At 46.2% G+C, this 22,043-nt stretch overlaps 1 protein-coding gene across 3 annotated transcripts in view; it reads right to left on the bottom strand.

Annotated features, from left to right (window-relative positions):
- The window catches only part of cluha (clustered mitochondria (cluA/CLU1) homolog a), a 39,212-nt gene extending 18,480 nt beyond the window's left edge, over nt 1-20,732 (bottom strand). The window contains exons 1-12 of one of the 3 annotated variants that reach the window (XM_063205033.1): nt 20,411-20,732; nt 13,755-13,954; nt 11,491-11,662; nt 11,165-11,308; nt 10,793-10,920; nt 8,346-8,500; nt 6,344-6,469; nt 5,752-5,899; nt 4,653-4,745; nt 3,414-3,848; nt 2,384-2,643; nt 318-841 (exon numbers count right to left, since the gene is read on the bottom strand). In XM_063205033.1, the coding sequence (XP_063061103.1) occupies nt 318-841; nt 2,384-2,643; nt 3,414-3,848; nt 4,653-4,745; nt 5,752-5,899; nt 6,344-6,469; nt 8,346-8,500; nt 10,793-10,920; nt 11,165-11,308; nt 11,491-11,662; nt 13,755-13,954; nt 20,411-20,537 (2,512 nt within the window). In that variant the 5' untranslated portion in view covers nt 20,538-20,732. Of the gene's footprint in view, nt 1-317; nt 842-2,383; nt 2,644-3,413; nt 3,849-4,652; nt 4,746-5,751; nt 5,900-6,343; nt 6,470-8,345; nt 8,501-10,792; nt 10,921-11,164; nt 11,309-11,490; nt 11,663-13,754; nt 13,955-19,063; nt 19,165-20,410 lie in introns of those variants that run through there. The other 2 variants (XM_063205034.1, XM_063205035.1) reach the window with 2 other exon arrangements.
- Nucleotides 20,733-22,043: the final 1,311 nt, after the last annotated feature.

Below are 22,043 nucleotides of genomic sequence, written 5' to 3'. Positions count from 1 at the left end.
TGGGAAAATGTGGACTAGTAATAAGTTACTTGGGAAAATTAAGAAGAAAAGGGGAGGAGGGTAAAGAGGGACTAAAAAAACTAGAGAATTATCTACGACCAAAGTGCATTTCTCTGCCATGTTTGTCTGCCTTCTGGTTTGCCCTCTCGCTCAAGGGAGCGTTTCTCGACCGCCTTGTTGTTAGCCAACTAGCAACTTAGTAGGTTGCCAATGGGTAAAATGCATTGCAACCAAGTAAGTTGCTAACTTTGCAACGACATGTCGAGAAACGCCCCCGATGGCCGTTTGGATGGGGAATGGTGGGGACGGGGACGTACCAATACTGGATCCATCTTCTGCTGCTAAGGACTCTGCCAGCTCTTTGGCCTGGGCTAAGCCCGGGATACTTTCCTCTGCCTCCTTACCCTCCAGTGGGCTCTCGCACTCTCTGCTGGCCTGGTGGCCGTCAACGGCCGCAACCGCGGGCTCTGGGGTACCGTTGGTGGTCACGGCGGTGGCCGGAACCTCTGTATTGTCCTGTGGCGTTGCTGTGGTGTCTGTGTCTGGAGCTTCTGCGTTGGTCGTGGTGGTGGTGGTGGTGTCATCTGTGGGAGCTTCTGGGGGCTGGGCGGACTCGGGTGTCTGGTTGGTCTCTGCGGTGGGTGTATCGGTGGACTCTGAGGGGGTGGAGTTGGTGGGCTCTGTGGAGGCTGCTGGGGTGGCGTTCTCGGTAGGGGTGGGGGTGGCGTTGGTGGGCTCTGGCTCTGCGTTGGTGCCGTCGGTCACGGCCGGGACCTTGTTGTCCTTGTTGGCTTTCTGCTGCATGAGCTGTAGGGCGGCCATCTTCATGAAGAGCAGGTACCTGAGACACAAGACACATGGAATGGTAAACGGACAGCATTTCTTAACCTTATTGTCCACGATGACAAGGGCGGCACCATTACTACTTGGGCAACAGTTGCTACGGCTAAATCATTCAGGAGGGCGATGGGTAAGCCTAACAGGAACTTGCAGACCGGAAATGACCGGAAATGTTGTGAAAGCACAAACACAATGAAATGGGCAGGGTCATTGGGCGGGAAAATAAGGCAGATAGCGCTTTTCCACTCCTTTGAGCACTCAAAGTGCTTCACAGCGCATCCCTCATATTCACGCACCAGTGGCAGTGGCTGCCACACAGGGTGCCACCCTGCCACCAAGAGCCATTTGTGGTTAAGCCTCTTGCTGAATGACTCATCAATACGGTCAGGCAGAACAGGTCTCGAACCTGCAGCCTTCCAGTTTCCAAAAAAGGCTCCTCTACCACCACCCTTGATTAAAATGACATAAGCACTCAAGGACGCTGCTTTTATTGCTGAATTTTTAAAGTTGTTCAGATACAAGGGCACTTTGCAATGAAAAAATGAATTATGTTGTCAACAGATAGGATGAGGGCACTGCAGCATTTTAGGCTTAGATGGTCCATAGAAATAAACGCATGGGTAAACTTGTGTCATATCAAGATGGTGGCTGAGCCGCCTGCAAATATTCTGCCAGCAAAAGCCAATTATCTGCTGAAGTGTACAAACTAGAGATGTAATCATCTTGCCATCCGTGCAGTGCTGCACTGCGCTGTGCTGCACTTCCCTCGTCATGTACAATCACGCATGACAGATTCAAAATAAGCAGCCAGGAGGAGTAGAATGTCTTTTCAAACTACAGACCATTTTTGATACAACATTCTGTTTGTAGTCATTTTAAATAAGGCTTGAAAATGATTACAGGCATGATTTTTTTGTCATGACCTCAGGTAGAACAACAGTTGTCTATGAATGCGATTCCTGGTGTGGATCAATGAACAATTCAATACCCCTTTTGTGGTCCTCAGAGTTAAAATACTTTTGTGTCTCTCTCTTTCTCCCTTTATTCATTTAGAGAGGACCCTGTATCTGTCAGCCCAAAATAGCTAGCTGCCTGAAGACATTAACAAGATGACCATCCACTGCAGCAACGTTTCTAGAAGAGTCAGACATTTCGGCCTATTATCAAATGGACCGCACAGCATTTGTGCAATTGCAGTGCATTTGTATAGCAAAACTAAACTTGAAGGTTACCCTTACTTGCGGAAGCATGCATAGGGGTCATTTCATGTAAAATCAGACACTTTGGGACCCAAACAACACAGAATTTAAAACAGTGTGCCTTTTTAGTGGCAATGTAGAACCCCAGAACTGCATTTGCATGAATCTGCCGCAAATATTAAGGGAGAAAATCAAAGGGAGTGAACATTAAGAGGGTAGTACAGTATACGTACATTCAGCCTTGATTATGTCAGTCAATTTCAGTCACAAAGAAACGGTCTTTACTGGGTCTGACTGGTTGGCGCGTATTTGATGCTCATGGAATACTCCCCCATGGTCCGTACCTGTGTTCGACGAAGGCCTCTATGAGCTCCTGCCTGAGGCAGGCCAGGCGGTGGCGGTGCGCGCGGGGGAAGCCCAGGCGCTGGCACTCGGGCGGCAGCTCCTCGCCCTCCACCGTCAGGAAGTTGAGGTCGGGCGGGAAGGTGCGCAGCAGGTCCAGGATGTAGTGGCGGCCGTCGTTGCCGATGATGCCCTTGCACTCCACGGACGAGCACAGCTCCACGGGAGCCTCCTTCTCGTTAAGCACCGAGTGGCGCTGCACCTGTGGGACGGACAAGAGGGTTAGGTGCGCCTGTGTGTGTGTGTGTGTGTGTGTGTGTGTGTGTGTGTGTGTGTGTGTGTGTGTGTGTGTGTGTGTGTGTGTGTGTGTGTGTGTGTGTGTGTGTCGGGTACTGCTACGGTAAAACTGAGTGCAATACAACTGAAAATCAATTGCCCACAATTCAACAAATACAGATCGCACCACTACTCATTTCATAGTATATGCACAAATGGCAAATGGCAAATAAAGAACTTCGACCTTTTGTATGCATTTGACAAATAAAATCCTTCTACAACTACTACTCTTATTCATTCTAACATCACTATATGCCATAATTCACACTACAGTATTTCTATGCATGTGACAAAGGAAGCTCCTTGCAATCCTACTACCACCACCAGTGATGGGCAAAAGGAATTCATTAGTTAAATGCAGTGCCACATATTCCAAATGACCTTATTTTACGGGTCCAATTCAACCAGGTTATTGTCTGGTTGAATGATCACCTGGTTGAATTGGACAGGTAAAACAAGATCATTTGGAATATATGGCACTGAATAGTAACTAATTAATCCATTTTGCCCATCTCTGACCACAACTACTTCCACTACCTTGAGGGGACGGCTGGTCTTCTATTAGAACAACTCTTCTTTACATATCACAACATGTCATACTTCATACTATTTCTATGCATGTGACAGAGAAAACTCCTTGCAATTCAACCACCACCACCACTAACTACTAACTACTAACTACCAACTACTAACTACCTTGAGGGGGCGGCTGGTCTTCTCCAGCAGCTCCAGGTACTTGGGGTGCGACACCACCGTCTTGCCAAAGTCGATGGAGCCGTAGATGACGCTCTGCTCCTGCTCGCGCTCCAGGATGCCGGGGATGATGGACTGGGCGGTGACGCGGTAGCCGCGGTAGTCCACCACCACGGTGCCCAGCGTGTAGAGGCCCTCCACGTCCACGGCCCCGTAGGCGCGCACGCCGTTCAGGTCGTTGGTGGGCGCGGCGTGGGCGGCAGCGTCCCCGCCCAGCTCGCGGTAGTGGTCGCGCACGTCGAAGCCCAGGCTGAAGAAGATGTTGTTCCAGATGAACATCTGCATGCGCGTCTCCTCGCCCGGGTTGATGGCCATCACGTTGCCGTCGATCACCGCCATGGCGCCCCTAGTGGCCGCCGCCGCAAAGTCACTGTGGACCTGTCAGGTGGGGTGGAGATAATACATTGTATTACATTGTATTACATTTGGCAGACGCTTTCATCCAAAGTGACATACAATCGGGAACATAGTCACAGCATACAACACTTGCAGATACAAAGTGCACATATAATATATAAATACTCTTTATTATATGGTGTGACGTCATCGGTCGAATGCTCCATTCATTTCAACGGGGCTCCCCAACGTTCGCACGTCTGTTATTTTTCGATAACGGACGGGTTGGTCTATAACAGACCGCTGTCAATGGCAACAAGACTTTTCACTGCTAAAGCGACTTTTCAACAAGACTCTAATCAGCTGCTGTGATAGACAACACCTGTTGTCCTGGCTACCTAGCTGTTGCCTAGCGGTGTTCCACAACGGCACTGTTTTGTTTTGCGCAGCAACAATCTTAACATTAAAGAGGCCTAAAGAAATGTCCCCGCCATGTGTGAATCATTTAAGTATATCCATATAATAAGCGGGTTAACTTTCGGCGAGTCGGTCGCTTTGTGGAATAGCAGCACTTCAGATCCGCGTCGGGGTCTAAAGATTCTCTCTGTCGTGCTGCTATTCCACGGTAGCGACCTTCTCGCCGAACGTTAACCCTTACTTAATATCTGTAGTAACCTAGTGTTTCTAAGTGTTTCTAAGTTTACTATGAACCCCTCTTCACTGTATGCAAAATATATATTTTTCAAAAAGTCAAACTAAGGCTGCAGAATTTGAAGAGGAAAACTGCTACACTGAACAACTGATAGACAAATGTTTGTCCTAAAAAATAATCTTGTAAAAACTGACCTTGAAAATGGCGCGCTCTCTCAGCAGGCGTTCTGGAAGGTTCTTGCGCGGAAGTTCTCTGGTGGTCTGCAGCTCTTCATTCCAGTCCCGTGTCTAAGAGGCACCAGAGGCAACACAAATGTTAATGCCAGTAGATGACCAACTGGAAGTCTCAGCTGCACCAAAGTAAAGCATCGTCTACTAAAGTAAACCCCAAAACACGCCCAACCAATGCTAAAGTTTGGTCTCCTCCTTCTTCTTCTCTTTCTGTGGCAGCTTGCATAAGCGCTAAGGGAACTCTAGTTATGCTCAACCTTAAGTGTCCTAAGGTCTCCTTACCAAAAGTCTCCTAAAGGGGCGTTCACCTGATGTCACAGGGATGCAGGAAAAGTATGGGCTTGATGCATCTTAAGCCGGGCATACACTGTGCGATATTTTCACTCGTGGATCTTAAGCTTCTGCTCACACTGCACGATGGAATTTCACTGTTTAAAAGTTCACAGCTCACGACTCACGTCCTCACACTACACGAGCCGACAGTCGGATGCGAGCAAAATGCTTCCACCGTACGACGCGACAGGCATGTTTCCCCGGTCTGCAGAGGAGGGAACATGCGCACCTGAGGTGGAGATGAGGTCGCGCTCAACAGCGAATCGCACGGCCCTATTAATTTGTGCATGTGAAGTGTCAAATCGGGTCGTAACACTGCTTTAACTGTGCGATTTACGCACGAGCCACGACCAGAATTTCAAACCGTTTTGATTTTCTTGCGACCCTGCGATTGCACGATCGTGAGGCGAAATCGCTTGTCGTTATCCCATGTACACTGCACGATGCGAGACTCACGATTGACCTGCGATTGAGCAAGAAATCGCCCCGACTCTCAAAAAGTCGTGCGAGTGCCAAATCGGGGCAAAATCGGGGCAGAAGTCGCACAGTGTAAGCCCAGCTTTACTCTATTAGACAATTCTTTGACCAAAGGCTTTGCCTTACAATCTAGATCTCCAGCCTTTTACAGCTGTCCACTGCTAAACAATCAATCAAGTGCAGAACGTAGAGATTAGACGTAAGAGTGAACAAGAACAAGAAGTCATGTGACTTGTAAAATCTTGTCTCTTACCTGTCCGGGTATGTGCTCCTCGTATCCCAGACGGGAGGTGTAGGCATCCTCTGCTCTCACGCAGTCCATGGCGTGGTCGATCTGAGGAGCGGTCCAGCTGTACACCTGAAAAGGTGTGGCTATCCTCTCAAACGGGTGCCTCTGGACCCTGCAGGGGACACAACAAACCCATGTCTCAATCACACTCAAGATGGATGAGAGGGAATCGCCTTGACTTCGTAAAATTTAGTACATGAATTTGTTGTACATGAAGTTTATGCCTATTTTACATAACATTCGGCAGACGCTTTTCTTTCGACCGTCCTAACTCCCGTCCTCCCTTATGCTTGTGGCTTCATGCTGACACAAGACGTCATTGACGACAGAAGTTTAATTCAATATCTCGCAAAAGCACGATTCAAAAGGTAATTCTCATTAGCAATCGGGTTATTAAATGGGGAAAATTCCCCATAAGTGGTTGTGGCTGGGCTGACAGCGAGGAAACTATTGCTTTCTCCAAGGAGGCAAGTTGGGCCGTCAGCGAAGCTCGAGGCCACAAACACAGGTTGAGAACGGGAGTTAGGATAATGGAAAGACTAGTGTGAGTACTTGCCTCTTCTTCTGCAAGGCGGTGAAGTTCTTCTTGAAGGCCGGGCTGATCTGGCTCAGTAGCTCCACCAGGGAGTGGCTCAGGAAGCTGGGGCTGGCCGGCTTGGGGTTGAAGGAGTAGGTGGTGGACCTAGGACACACACGGACACACGGACACACGCGCATGTTAAATCAGAGGATCTATGCCGTAACAAGTGAATGAACAGAAATCGACATTGAAGGTGTGTGTGTCAATGCAAGAGAGAAAAGGGGCAGAGACGAGTGAGAGATACAGAAAAAGAAATTAAGAGACAGAGAGAGATATGAGAGAACAGGATGGAAAGGGAGGCCCAAGTCAGACAAAAAGCAAAGGAGGAGAAAGAAAATGGATGAAGATAGAAAGAAAAAAAAAAAAAAGAGATGGAGGGAAGCGAGAAGATGAGTGCCACTGAGAGAAAGGCAGACAAAGCAAGACAGAGGAAGGAATGGGTGGGTGGGTGTACGTCCTCAGCAGTGGCGTAACACAAACACTTGGGACGCCCCTGCAAGATACTAGAGTGGGCCCTCCCAACCACGCAACCCCCCCCACCCCACCCTCCGGAACACCACAGACCCCCACCCACCCCCCACGGCCTCCTCCACTAACTTTTTCAAGTAGAGGTCCATTTTTTTCAGGGCAGAGTGTCCCAGTGCCCACTAGACTACATATTACCCATGTAGGGCTATATATTCTTTTATTATCATAATATAATGTAGGCCTAATAATATATATTAGGCTATATATTATAGGTCTATATGTATATAAAGGTCTATGTAGGCTATGTATAGGCCTACACACACACACACACACACACACACACACACACACACACACACACACACACACACACACACACACACACACACACACACACACACACACACATACACACACACACACACACACACACACACACACACACACACACACACACACACACACACACACACACACACACACATACAAATAAAAACACACACACAGGCCTATTCATATGAATATAAAAACCAACACTGCAATCATAAATAGGCCTACATTGGCTAAATCAATCAATCAATAAATAGTAGGCTAGGCTATTAGTGAAGTTACTTTCTCACTCATCAAATCCATTCACCGTGTAGCAAACCTGAGTTCACACATTTGAATGCCTCTCCAACAGCTCTAAGTTTGCGTGACAGCTGTAAGTTTGCGATTTGTAATGCCTACTGACCGTAATTTCAAGACACTTTACTGATCTGCAAACGTGATGCGAGAGAACAGACTCTCCACACCGGCCGTGTTGCAAACACGGACAACTTTCCAGTATCAAGGAAAACGGTGAAAGGAGTGTGGGGTTTGGGACTCTTGGGAAAGTAGGCCTATAAGAGATAACGATTCAGTAGGTTAGAATTATTTTGAATAACCTTTGAATCGCACGTTTATGAATAAACGTGAGGATATTACGAGGCAGAAGACGTCGCCGAATCAGCTGTGCAGCAACGCACCGGTTGGTAGTTTCTCTTTTTCTGAATACTGCAAAATGTGTTGCTGACTTGTTCTTGAGTCTCCACCCCATAAAAACCAGCGTGTGGTCTCATTAGGGCTAGGCTACGATGTTATGACAGAGCTGCGTTTGAGGGAAAAGACGCACGCTGTTCTCTGTTTCTTAATAACTTATGCAATCCCCCGACGCTCGCGGACAATTAGCGAAATCGAGCGTTTTTTTGTGGAGGATTGTGTGCGCGGACCGTTTATTTAACGGATTTTACAATTAAAAGTGAAATCACAGAGAACATGTCAGAGCGTTGATTCACACGCAGCGTCCATCAGCTCAGTGTTGACGACACAGATATGGCCCTGTCTCGCGTAAGGGAGGGCCCGCCATAAATGTCTACTCCCTCCCAGCCAGGGGCCCCCAACCGAGCAGGGCCCCCACCCGAGCAGGGCCCCCCCGCACCGCGGGGGCTGCGGGGGTATACTTTACGGCCGTGGTCCTCAGGCCACTCACTGGTTGAGGTAGAATCCACGCGTGGAGGCAGTGATGCTGACATGTCTCTCCTCCACAGTGACGATATACAGGTACATCAGGTCTCCGTGCATCTTCCTGTTGCCGGGCGGAGGGTTCCAGCCACTCATGGTCAGAACCTTCAGGCACTGCAGTGGCTACATGAGACAGGAGAGAAGACAGAGAGCAAACATTACACTTACACAATTCACCAGGTGAACAACGGGATTAGGGGTAGGCATCGCCAAATGGTTCACACTTCAATGTGCATCACGATCCACATGCCACAATGAGATTCCATCATGATGCATTGCGATTCATGTACTATCGCGATGCATTACCATATTAACTGAAGTAAATGTGTACAAATACAGCTTATTGCTCAGTTGCTGTGTAGAATTAATAAGTCAATGCATTTTATTTAAGAATTCTAGCGTCTGGGAGAGAGCAGTCATTACAGCAGATATACCAGTGGCAAATTCAATTGTATTGTTATGAAATAGTCGACTGTCACGAGTCGATTCAGTATATAGTGAAAATAATTATTGCGAAAATAAAAACAAGTATTATGAATACATTATGAATGGATGCAGTATATAGTGAAAATGAGTATCGCAATGCATTGTTATAAAAAAAAATGTTTGCATACCCCTTCATGGGATAGGGATTTACCAGTCTAGCCATACTGCTGTCCGTGACAAAATGAAACAGAGGTTACCCATCCTGAAGCACAGCGTTCAAGCAATACTGTAACAGTTCTGTAAATAAGCTCTTTTTACCACTCTCCTTCAGTTAAATAATTGAGTTTTACGCTTTAAAGCGGTCTTGGATATGGGAGATTGCCTAGCATGCGCATGCTGATTCTGAAGAATCCTGTAGAATTCCTGAAGAATCAGTAGTCTGATTAGTTTGATAGTATACAAAGTCAAAGTAGTTGTTCGACAGTATTCAAAACCCTTTAAATTGATCCAAGGACTTTGGGGCCTCTGCCTAGAGACCAAGCTCCATCCTTTAGCTCGGTGTGACAGCCTGGCAAAGGATTCACAAAAATACTACCACCCTCACACTGCCAAAATACTCTCTCAGTGACTTCTTTTACACTGTGTAGGTAGGCTTTCTTGTGAGAATTACACTGGGATAAGTTTGGCCATGTGAACTTGGATCGTTCAGAATTGCATAAATAAACCCAGTCCTTTTGAAATCAGCAGTTATTTGACCCATCATGGAAAACAAAAGGCTCTTGTCTTTATTGGGCGGAAAGGGTTAGGGCCCAGAATACACACTCTGAACCCTCACGACACAAAGCAGAAGCGAACAAACAAAACAAACAAAGCAGGCCTCATTACGGAGGACCAGGACGCCTGCCAAGACTCAGCAGGCTGTGGCCAGTGGATGGGCCACAGTGTACTGCAGCAGCAGCAATAGCCCGAGGAGAATGCAAGTAGCCTACTCTTGCCATACCCTTGTACAGAGTTTGTACAGGCGGTCGGTCTGGAAGTACCGAATTGACCACCGATTAAATGTGGTAGGGGTGAACTTAGCTGAAGTTTGGATGTTTGGTCATGACGAGTAATCTGCCCATATGTAATGGGTCATCATTCACCCTCTGCCTTGCCCCTCACCTGTTTGTTTATTCAGATAGGACAGTATGAAAGATGACAGAAAAGTAGTGGGAGAGAGAGAGACAGGCGAAGGATCAGGAACCCCCAGCGCACCGCATCCCCAGTCTTAAGGGCTCTGCATACTTCACGTGCGCACTTTGGCGCGTTTGGCGCGAGAACCATTAATGACGTCATCGCTTGCGCCAGACTATTCATACTTCAAAAGCGCCCTACAGGCTTTCGCTCGCATTGTCGGAAGTGCCCTCTGCTGTTCATGAGAGAAACGGCAGTATCTTTCGCAACTCGCAGCTTGAGTTCTACGGATGTATAAAATAGAAAGCCAAATACGGCTGCTGTAGGGCTACTGAACGTCTGACTTGTGACTTACCACATTGAAACATATATTTTTTGTTGTAGCCTACATTGCCAGATCATTCCAAGACCATGTGAGAGCATTGTTCTGGCGGCAGAATTCATAAATAGATCGCCGAACACAACGTGCTACTGAACAAAGTAAACAATTGTTTCACTGAACAACATTTAAGAGAGAAGATAAAATAACTCTCTAGGACATTTTATTATCCTCAAAATGATGCAGGATCCATTCTGTAGTAGCCTACAGTAGTTGTAGCCTCTCTTCGCAACTCCTGCTTTGTCTGCCTACCTGCATGGTCGCTGGTGGCGCACGACAAGTTAAAAAAAAAAAGGTGGGGTGCACGACGTCGCGCCACGGCAGCTCGCGCCACGGCGTGTGACGTCATTTTGGGTCACGTGACGGCACGAGTGAGGTCGCGAGTGAAGTATGAAGGAGGCTAGCGCCAGTCACGCCAAGTATGAATCCGCCTTTACCTTCCAGTCTTTGTTCTGTGGCTGGAGAGGGACAATGGGGCGCTCCTTGCTGCCGGGGAGAATGTGCTCTGGAGGGGTGCAGTCAATCTGCTCCAGCTCGCTGCCTTTCTTCTTTCTCTTTCCACTATCTGAAATAAATAAACAAAACAAACTATTATCAATTGTCAAAATAATGCCAAATTGACTGCTTCTACTACATCTCACATCCTAAATAGATTACCAGCACACAGACATGTGCGATAAGCCATCTTATCTTCATCAAGACAGTGTCCGACATCAAAGCGTTCTTTTCCTTTACTGAGTGTCAATCAGATACAGTAGTTCACACTTTTGAGAAGGTCCAAAGAGCAGTCGTAACAGGACATGATGTACCTCCTAGGTCTCCGTCGGTGAAGACGCTGAGGAAGGACAGAGAGTTGCAGTCCACCCCGTTGTAGGCATCTGAGGGGTCCATGCTCTTCAGCAGGTCTCTGATGTGGCGTACGTGGATGCGGGCTTCGCGCACTGTGTAGGGCTCTGTAAAGACAAGACCACAATAATCACACAATAATGCGATTTAATATTAAACGACATGGAAATATAATGAATTGAAAAAAATCTGCAAGATTTCCAAGCCCAAATCATTTTAAAAGCTTACGACTGACAATATCATTTCAAATGACTGAAAAAACAAAATAAAAAAGGCAGGGGTGGCTCACCTTCGACCACTTTGAGCACGGAGCCTTCCTGCAGGCCCTCAATGGACTTGAGCTCGGCAAAGTTGTCCAGCACGTTCCCATCCAGCTGCAGGGAGAAGCAGGTGCGGTGGCAGGTGTCCTCTCGGTCCATCAACACCTGGTGGATCTCCTGCACCATCTCCTGGGGGGATACCTAGTGGACACGCAAACACATAACAACAAGCATGACCAACAGACACAATGTGATTGTGTCTGCCAAAGAGGTAAGGTTTATGCATTTATTTGTTAGTTCGCAAAGTAGTAGACAAAAAGTCCCACACACTATCCATTAAACTTGCATTTTTAATTGCTCACAATGATTTTAAAGACTGAAACTTTGTGAGCAATAAGAGTGCAAGTCTAATGGATGGTGTGCGAAACTTCTGTCTACTAACATACTTTAAACGATTGGTTACATCCAGCAGACCTGTCAGAATTAAGGTGCAAAAGCTTCAAAAGATCACGTCTGGCCCGCCTGGATCTTATTATATTACAAGGCTAATGGTTAAAATCCCTGGAGCATTGCAAGACTGGGAACACATATTCCTCTTGCTAGCACAGACCTGTAGATCGAAGGACTCCGAGCCAGGGGCCTGGATCTTATTATTCCAGGGCTATTCATTAAGACCCTGGAGCATTCTTCCTAATAGTACAGGTGGGATGAAGCCCTATCTCAGGGGTGCAAACACAACCATGGTCAAAAAGGAGTGAGGTACCGCGGCGGCGCGGCGCGGCGCGTGGACCCCCTTACATATGCATACACATGCACGCACGCACGCACGCACTTCCATCCTGGTGCTTATGTAGGCATATGACTGCAGTCCTCATATTCTTGCATTCTTTTCATCAACTGACCCCAGCTTCACATCTTCCCTTTTGAACACAATGATGGCAAACATGCTTCTTGACTACATAATATACTTATTTGTATGCAGTATAATATACCAAGAATGGACTGTAGGTCTGTTTTACATAGGCCTACATTAAACTTAGTAGACACCTTTATCCAAAACAACTTACAGTAGGCCTACATATTTCAGGGTATTGGTTGCCCCCTAGAGCAGTGGATGGAAATAGGTACTCAACAGGGTTCTAGACTGTCTTATAATTCCTCAATGGCAATAAGAACTCGAAAGGGTCCAATCCGCACTACTTCACAGTAAATAAAACCAGCGTGGGTCATTTAAGTAGCCTACCTCTAAAGCGCCGCACGTCGTCATAGAAGACCATGAGCAACTAACACTAAGCGTGACAAATACCCCGTTGAACAATTTCATAATGCTGCAACAAATGGTACTAGCTGGAAAGACAACACGGGGGGCTAAAATATTTTATTCTGCCGCTCCATCTAGTTAGGGGTCTTACACACCAGGGCGGTAAAGCTTCGCGGAACGGCCGCGTTTTTTACCGGCGTCGGTGAAAATACATTGAAACATATCTGTCCTTACACACCAACCGGCGGTAGTCGAGCGTCAGCGGCGCGGGAGCCGGCTCCACGCCGCGCTGCATTTGGAAAATAGAACTTGAGCGTATTTTTCACGCCGGCGACCGGCGGTGTCTCATTCAAATGAATGGCAAAGTAGCATGCTAGCTTTGGCTGTGGGGAGGGTTTTGAATAGGACTGGCCGCGCACGCCGACGCTGTCAGTGTGAAAGGCAGAGAAAAACACGCCGGCCAAAACTAAGCAGAAAGACCGCGTTCGTCCCGGGACCGTTCCGTTCCGCCTTGGTATGTTTTGGCCCTTACAGTTCCTGCGCATTACCCCAGCGTGCGCTCTTACTATTCCAAGCTTATTGGTTACAGTCCCTGGACCATTGCCAGCACAGGTGGGATAAGACCATACCTGTAGGTCAAAGGGCTTGGTGCCAGGGGCCTGGTTCTTATTGTTACTGGGCAACTGGTTACAGGCTCTTATTGTTACTGGGCAACTGGTTACAGGCTCTTATTGTTACAGGGCAACTGGTTACAGGCTATTATTGTTAAAGGGCTACTGGCTACAGTCCTATTGTGAGGTTAATACAGGGGGGACAAAGCCATACCTGTAGGTCAAAGGGTTTGATGCCGGGGGCCTGGATCTTATTATTACAGGGCTATTGGCTACAATCTCATTGTGAGGTTAGCGCAAGTGGGATAAGAAGACCATAGCTGTAGGTCAAAGGGCTTGGTGCGGGGAGCCTGGATCTTCTTACAAGGCTATTGGCTACAATCCCATTGTGAGGTTAAGGATAGGTCAGATAAATCCGTACCTGTAGGTCGAAGGGTTCGGTGCCGGGGGCCTGGATCTTGACGGTGAAGCCAGTGTCCTGGATGACAATGACCTCCTGCTCGTTGGTCTCCTCGCCCGGGTCAGCGTCCGCGCCGCTGCCCCCCTCTGGCTTGGAGTCCGCCTCCTCGCTGTGGTCATGGGCGCCATTGCCGTTCATCATTGTTGTGTCGGCACTGTGCGCTGTGGAAAGAGTAGGGGGAAATAAAGAATAAGAGAAGGGGTTTCCCCCTTGAACTTCATAGTTACGCTACGTTTCTTGGCCAGGACTCCCTGGACGATAAGATATTTTATGTCGATGGGACCTTGCTGGATAAACAGAAATGTATAAAGAATATAAAATAAGGTGGCCACATCTGGACAAAAAAACACTTTCCAGCCTGACTAGGTCCCTATAAAAGATAGAGTTAGCATGGCAATGTGGGTGGTGGGGGGGGGGGATACTAACTACACAACATTACCTTTCCGATCTTGGAGTCACATGTCTCTAATAGCAACAAACCACTATCCACCTTAACTGACAAGTGTTTAGCTGGAAGCAGTGGCGGAACAACTGCACAAAGGGCCCCAGGGAAAACACTGATAGGGCCCCCTAAACAGCCTGCCAAAGTCATAATGGCCCTCCCACCATCAATACAGAAGGGCCCCGGGCCCAGGAGAAAATGCCCTGCTTCTCCCCCTTTAGCTCCACGCCTGGCTGGAAACACCAGAGAGAGAGAGATGCTGACACTGAAATCAAACCCAAAATCTTCAACATGTCCATTATACAGTCTAGTGAAGCACACACATACCGGTAGTAAGTGCAATGTTATAACTATAGGGTGCAAAACACAGTGTGTTCCCTACATAAAGCATATCATGGTGAGAGAGTGACTATTTCAGTTTTAGCTTAGAGACAGCAGTGTTACCCTAGATGTGTGCTGTTGAATACAGCCTGAAAGAACTCTACCTACCAGCAACAAAAGCTTTGCTTTATCTCAACCCGATATGATGACATCCGTAACAGATGAGTAAGCTGTCTAATGGTGATGAACAAAGGCTGGAATGGAACCAAATCTGTGGGTACTTCACTGGAAAGCAAAGGTAGCCTGCCAGTGCAGTAATTTAAGCCATCACACACACCTACACTCTATTCTACCTTGTCTCAATTCTTGCCTCTCTTCTGAATGCAGAGACAAACCTAAGCTGGGGTGACACTTTAAATCCAGGCTGTTTTTATTGACTTTTCTTGGGTTTAGAGCGGGGTACTTAATTAACTTTGGCTATGTTAATCTTACTAGCCAAACACACGCTCACTCATGGGTCAAAGTGGCTTGTAAGTTGTAAGCATTCTTTTCTACCAGCCAAACTGAATTTTCACCAGCACTTAGCTGGCTGGCGGGTATTAATTTAGCGCCTGCTTTAGAATAAAGCATAATTTTTCAAACAAAGCACAGTGCATCACAGCAATACCCGTTACGCCAATTTCACAGACACAGACATACAAAGAAACACATGTAGACAGACACAGATAAAAGACAGACAGAGTGACGCATATACAAATACAGTTACACAAAGATACAGATAAACAGAGCGCGCCACTGCAGGGCAATTACATAGACACAAGGAGGGACCCTGAACAAAAAGGCTACGGTTAAACACACTCAGTTATTTTCTTTCAGGCGGCGGCTGCTCTGTGTCCTTGGGGCAAGTCAAGGGTAACCATGTGTCACAGCTAGCCATGGTGGTGGTACGGAGCAACAAACAGCTGGCATTCCCTCCACAGCCTGGCCCAACACACACACCTCGAAAACCAGGGCTGCTTAGCCCAAGCGCCTCCACCAATGTTCATCAAACATCAGAAGTTATCAAGGAAATGAACCAATTAAATTAACAAATGTATTGATGATGATTCGTTGATTGATTCTTGACAAGTCTGATTGATAAGTTATGCTGCTAGTACTACACACCTCACGGTACATCTAACGTCCTCAGGAATGGAGTCCAAATGACTTCACCAAATATCAAAAGTTATCAATTGAGCGCTGAAATTATTGGATCAATTCATTGATTTTATCGGCAGAGTATCAAATGATTACATGCCACAATGGCATGTCTGTGTTGTCCTTCGATGTTCAAACATCAGAGGCTATGAAGCCACATAATAAGAAATAAAAAATGGCTGACTTAATTGATAAGTACATGTTCACTTGATGGGCTTAAGCGGCAAAGGCTAAACTTACTACACTGACAAGCGGCACGTCTGCAACCGCCAGCCTGTGGTGCACCTCAGGAATGGCATTGACATCCAGGACAAACTGGTTGGGCCCAACTTGACTAACCCATAGAGAGGCACGGTCAGAGTTAGGCTACGCGTTTCTCCCCTCCCTTCTCGGCCACTTGGACTTGAACCGGAGGATTTGCAGAGGTTACATCAACCTCTTTTCAGTCCCTGTGGCCTACTTTCAACCGTGATCCAATTCACGCTCCCCTAGTGTCTGCCTGGTTCCCTGCCTTCCTCCCTCCCTCCCTCTCTCTTTCTGCCTCTTGCCGCACACACACAGCAGGAGATCTGTGGCTGTCTCAAGTCTCTGCGTTAACTACACATTTTGGACACTTGAAACTCTGCTCTTGGTCACTCTGCAAGTAATGGGGTCAGCGAGCATGGACTGGGAGGTGTGGACTGGAGGAGGCAGGGTTGGATAGGGGACGGAGGGCGGAGGATGGAGGAGGTGGTGGGTGAATGGTTTAAATCCTTACAACAATTGCTTGATTCACAGAGAAGAAAAGGGGTTTCTACAGAGGTGAATGTATGAGGCAATGCAGTGCAAACTGCAAAGGCAAAGTGCTATGAGCGGTTGGGGTGGTGGTGAGAGCAGCAGAGCAAAATACGTATTGGGCAAGTCTGACGCTCGCTCTCTAGACTGTATTGCGCAACAGCTGTCAATTACAAGGTCCTTCAGACCCCCCCCCCCCAATTGGAGCAGCTAAGGCACTGCCCATTTACACCACATGCTTTTCACATCTCCTTAATGAATCTCACCCTGACGGTAATCATTTCAAAGTCTATCCGGAACTCATGTTACCACAACAAAGAGGAATGATCAAATCTCCAACTCTGAGATTAATCAGTCAGTTAATGACCAGGCATTGTGTGGTGGTCAGTCTTAATTAAAACATGTGCATAGTGGGATGGGAGGTGGCTGATGGGCATTGAACTACATTTTATATTGCAGCGCATCATAACACTTGTGTGCTGTGACCAGGCATGACTTGCAATCCACCGTGTCCTGTCCACCTCAGGGTTTACACAATCCGACCCCTGCTGCTGAGGGTAAACTGTTGGTTAATATACAGCAGACATGTTTCTAGAGTCCCTGGTAAATCATTCAAACAAAGGAGAGAGAGAGAGAGAGAGAGAGAGAGAGAGAGAGAGAGAGAGAGAGAGAGAGAGAGAGAGACATGCAATGCCTAAGGTCAACTAAAAGCAGCAGCCCTCTACCCGAGTTGGTCTAAAAACCTCCTGACCTGACCTTTTCAGCCCAGTCGAAGGGCCAGGAAGTAAAGGGTTAACTCTGCGAGAATAGTCCACTCATAACAAACTGACAGGCTGAAGGTCTAGACACTGACCACGCAACATCCAGGTAGAAGCACTTCTATTGAGCTATGTGTGTACACCAAGAGCGCCCTATGCTATCTGACCGATGATAGTCATTATTTCTCTATAGAGGGAGGTCGAATAAAGGAATTTGTCGGGAGCAAAGCGACCTGGGTGACCAGAACATATTTCAGTGATCAAAGTCCAGCTAATATTATGGTAATGGAATATGAGGCGGTTCGACTAAAACCAATTGGAATGTTGCTTGTGATCGCAGTTGATGGACTAAGAAACAGCCCTTTATTACGGTTATAGTGAAATGATGGGCCTACACATACACAAGGAACAAAAGATGTGACAGTACAAAAAGCATGCACAACAGTGCAATACGGTACATTCCAGGAAACACGTGTCTCACACCCTGCCTAAGAATGAATGAGTTTTAGAGCAGACCTTGAATGATTCCTAGAAGCTACTTCCTGGAGGCCATGACAATGCAGCCAATGGGCTAATACTTAATATTACCTAATAGGATTCTTCATGGTAACGGCACTACTCTATATGCACAGTCTCTGCGAATACTACACCCCACAACATCCCCCGACAGTCATCTATTGGCCAACAGCTTTTCCCATCTTTTCAAAAACAGAGCCTGACAACAACCCTTTACCCTCATGTGGTGGACATGGTTAATAAAAACCCTTTCAGACTTAAAGACTTCTCAATTAGTGTGAGGAGGTTTTTTGCAAGCTTCAGTAGCCTGCCAACAGCCCTGTCAAGCTCGAAAACATCTTCTGTCTGGATTAATCAAGAGGGTCAGCTCAGGGTCAGCAGGAGCTAAGTCCCAAACACAGACCACGGCCAGACCCCCCACCAGCTCCTGTCAAGCATGAACAACTCCCAAGGAACTGGCTGTCAAAACACCTGGCGCCAAATGGTGCTCAAGAGAGAAGCCGGACAAAAGACAGCACCATGTCCAAGAAGACAGACCACCTCCAGGCCAACTGAACTGTCGAACTTGTAATAATTGCGGAAACACTGTGCATGCGTGCATGCATGCATGCTATTATTTACATATTAATTTACAGGAGTGCTGTTTAGCAAACCGTGTTGGCAGCCACTAAATTAGCCATTATACACATGCAGTGCCTTAATGAGGTACGAGACATTATCTTTCAGGATCTTCACAACACAACTCTACTGTGTAAAAACCAACAAGTCAAGCACAGAGCATCCATTACTGAGACAAGGCTCCAAGATCTCAGGCTGCCATTTTACAATAAGGTGTCGTCCAACAGACAGAGACAGTGCTTCTAGCTTCTTGTGTTCTAGATATTCCCAGCACTAAACACTATATTGTCAGACAACGTGTGTGGAGCCACATGGACATATCAGGTTGAAGGGACACAATCAGATGGGACAAAAAGAGCATCATTAGATCTTAATGAATGTTAATCCTGAATTCCATGTGCATGTGACAGTGACCGTCTGGGAAGCAAGTGTCCATGTTAAATGTCAGGGTGACAGTGGACACGAAGGTAGTGTTAAATGTGACACGAGATGCAGAACAGCATATGAGACGGCTCAAGTTGTATAACTTCCCTCGCAAATGCGACGCATGGTGTTCCACGAAGACCTAGCATGACAACAGCAGAGAATGACAGGCACGATCTGACTGTTCAGCCAGACGAACTTTTTCATAATGACACACTTACCCTACAGGATTCCGTACACAGAACAAGTATAACCTTCTACCGCTGTACATGCACCATGACTTTCCACCATAGACAGTCGCTTTCCGCACAGACAGACTTCCGCTTCCCGGTCGCGGAATGCACAACCAGTCGGGTTCAAAACCCGAGGGGAGTCTGAAAACGAATACTCATGCATACGGGGATATTTATGACCTCGCTACAACTAGCATGCTAGGGTACGATTCGCCTAACTTTACAATAACCAATCAGTCAAAATGTCGTCTCCCAATAGTCTGCATCTCACCAAACTCCCTACCTACACGAATACGATACCCCCTATTGTGCTTTAAATTGTGAAGCGCCACTGAAGGTGACCTTCAGTTCAGTTCATTCGTTCATCATGCAAGCTGTTACAGAACATGCACATGGGAGAGCTGGCAACACACTCGTGCCCCGTGACATAAGACATTGGCACTGCAATTGAAGACAGCCGTGCACCTATAGACACATTCCTTCAAAATAATGAAAAACTTACACCTAGCTGTGCGTGCAGCCCTGCTGAACGGTTTAAGTAGCCAACGATAGCTGCGAAAAGCTAACTACTAGCAAGCTACCATGCTAATATGTGGAGGCACCTGCCGGTTAGCATTAGCCACCGGCTGTAGCAGTGTAGTCTAGTCCGGTTGAGTTGCTGCTTGCCCAGCCTGCAAACACACCAGAGGCAGACCACCGCCAAACCGTTTAAAACACTGGTGACACCATGTAACAAGTTACATTTGCTTGGAGTCTGTGCGAACCCCCACTCAAATCAACTCTGTGGGATGCCTTGAGTCAGCTGTCCTCTCACACAGAGATAGTTTTTCGCCTTGACACCATTCATTTCCTCAAGACAGACTGTGAGGGTCAACAGTGCTGATCAACCTTCGCGTCAACCTTGTTGACCAATGATTGATAAATAACCATCGTGGTACATGTGCAATGGAGATTGTCAGATAATCACCAAAATGTTAGAGACTCCTTGCTTAGTTGTGAGTTTACCACCCCCTTAGTAGACCACCTTCATATAAGGCAAGAAAATAGATAAGGTACGATGAAGGTTGAACGCATGATTCGAACCATGTGATGGGTAACATTACTTGACTTACTGACTGGATTGTTACCTAACCTAACTGCCTACTTTGTATTAGCTTAAATAACTGCTAGCAGTGGCTTTGATGTTACCCTTGATGCTGTCTAGCCAGGTAGCGGTCCTGTGATTTACCCTCGACAAATCATGGACAGCGTTCATTGTGCAGTAAGCACAACCACAAACACTGCTTGTGATTCAACATCCAGTGTAAATAAATTAAACAGTAGGATGCAACTCACCACAGCCACAGGGATCCTTGAGGACTGTCTTGGTACTTTCTTTACTGTCCGGCGTTTCTCCTTCTGCAGGATCAACGGAATTGCAGTTCGGAACCGATGCTGGGATGTCATCTGTCTTGCTTACCATGATTTTACCGTCACTCTATCCTCGCTAGGTGCACTAATCAGCAACAGATACCCGTTGCTTTAGTTTGAAATGAAAAATTGACAACTGGCCTTCCTCGATTAAGGTGTTCGCAAGCTACATACAGAGGGTACGGTCAGTGGCACGATGGTACAAAAACAACTCCACTCAGGAAGGACAGTCCAGACTTGGTTGCTTGGTTGTCACACACGTGCTTTCTCCTCCTCTTGACCTCTTTGCCTTTGTATTTTGTCCCACCCCCTGAAACGCTCTACGGAAACCCGATTGTGACATTTCACTGCAAATAACGAATTTGTTACAGAAACACTTATCAAGCAAAATAATAATAATAATAATCATCATCATCATCATCATCATCATCATCATCATAATCATAATCATAATCATAATACGAATACAAGTAATAATAATAACAATAGTAATAATAACAACATTCAAAATATAACAATAATAGTAGTAGGCCCTAATAATAATAATAATAATAATAATAATAATAATAATAATAATAATAATGATAAAAACAATAATAAAGACGATGATGATGATCACATAGGTTATGTTTTAGGCCTAGTTACTTTACAGACTTCATAGTGTTGTTCCATGTCACTCATTCAGGTTTGTAAGTAGGCCTTTAGGTCACTCAATGCCAAGAAACAGTATGATTTTAAGGAAGAATGTTTATTATATATAATAAAGAAAAACGCCACACAGGTCAGATTTACACTGTTTACTGCATACCTTGCATGTGTGCAAAAATGTCTACAATGCAGATTATTGCTACAAAACAATACACATAGACATTGCATTGTGTGATCTGTTTTTGGTTAATGTTTCAGACCCACAGCCATCCAAAAGCACATTTTGGATGTCACGTTACCCGTCTTAATTTCATATTGGCTGAGAATCTCAAATCTATCACTTGAGGAAGACCGCTTTCTAAACAGTTGCCGGCTTATGATTTTAATAAACCAAACATTTGACATTGGATATGACAATAGTCTAATATAACAATTTAGTGAAATAATTAAAAAAAACATTAGCAACAATTAAACACAACAGGTTTTGTTATCAGAAAAAAACCTGTGTTATCAAGCCACGTGAGGTCATTTGCAGGAACAAAAGAATTTAAGAGAAAAGGAACAAGCATTAAGAATCAATGGCAAACAGTGTATGCAACATAATATCAAAACATGTTGTTTTTCAAAGCAACTGTATGGAAAAAGAGCAGACATCTTCAGAAATACAGTGCGGAAACCCATTTCAGTGCTTGCTAAGTGAATAGCATGCAGATAGGCCTATGCATTCTCCAAGCTGATTACAAAGACGTTTAGCATCATTTTCTCCTATATACAAAGTCCGAAGAGTAGTTTCTGCTGTAGAGAGCCTAACCATACCTGCATCTGTAGCACTTTTCCCCACACTGCAAAGCCAAGGCATGAACATTGTATGTGAGAATGTGAAATCTCTCTATCACTCTCTCTCACTCTT

The sequence above is a fragment of the Engraulis encrasicolus genome, chromosome 8, assembly GCF_034702125.1.
Source record: "Engraulis encrasicolus isolate BLACKSEA-1 chromosome 8, IST_EnEncr_1.0, whole genome shotgun sequence".
NCBI classification, from domain to species: Eukaryota; Metazoa; Chordata; class Actinopteri; order Clupeiformes; family Engraulidae; genus Engraulis; species Engraulis encrasicolus.
The sequence above is the reverse complement of the archived record's forward strand: the minus strand, read 5'-3'. Positions and strand labels throughout refer to the sequence as shown.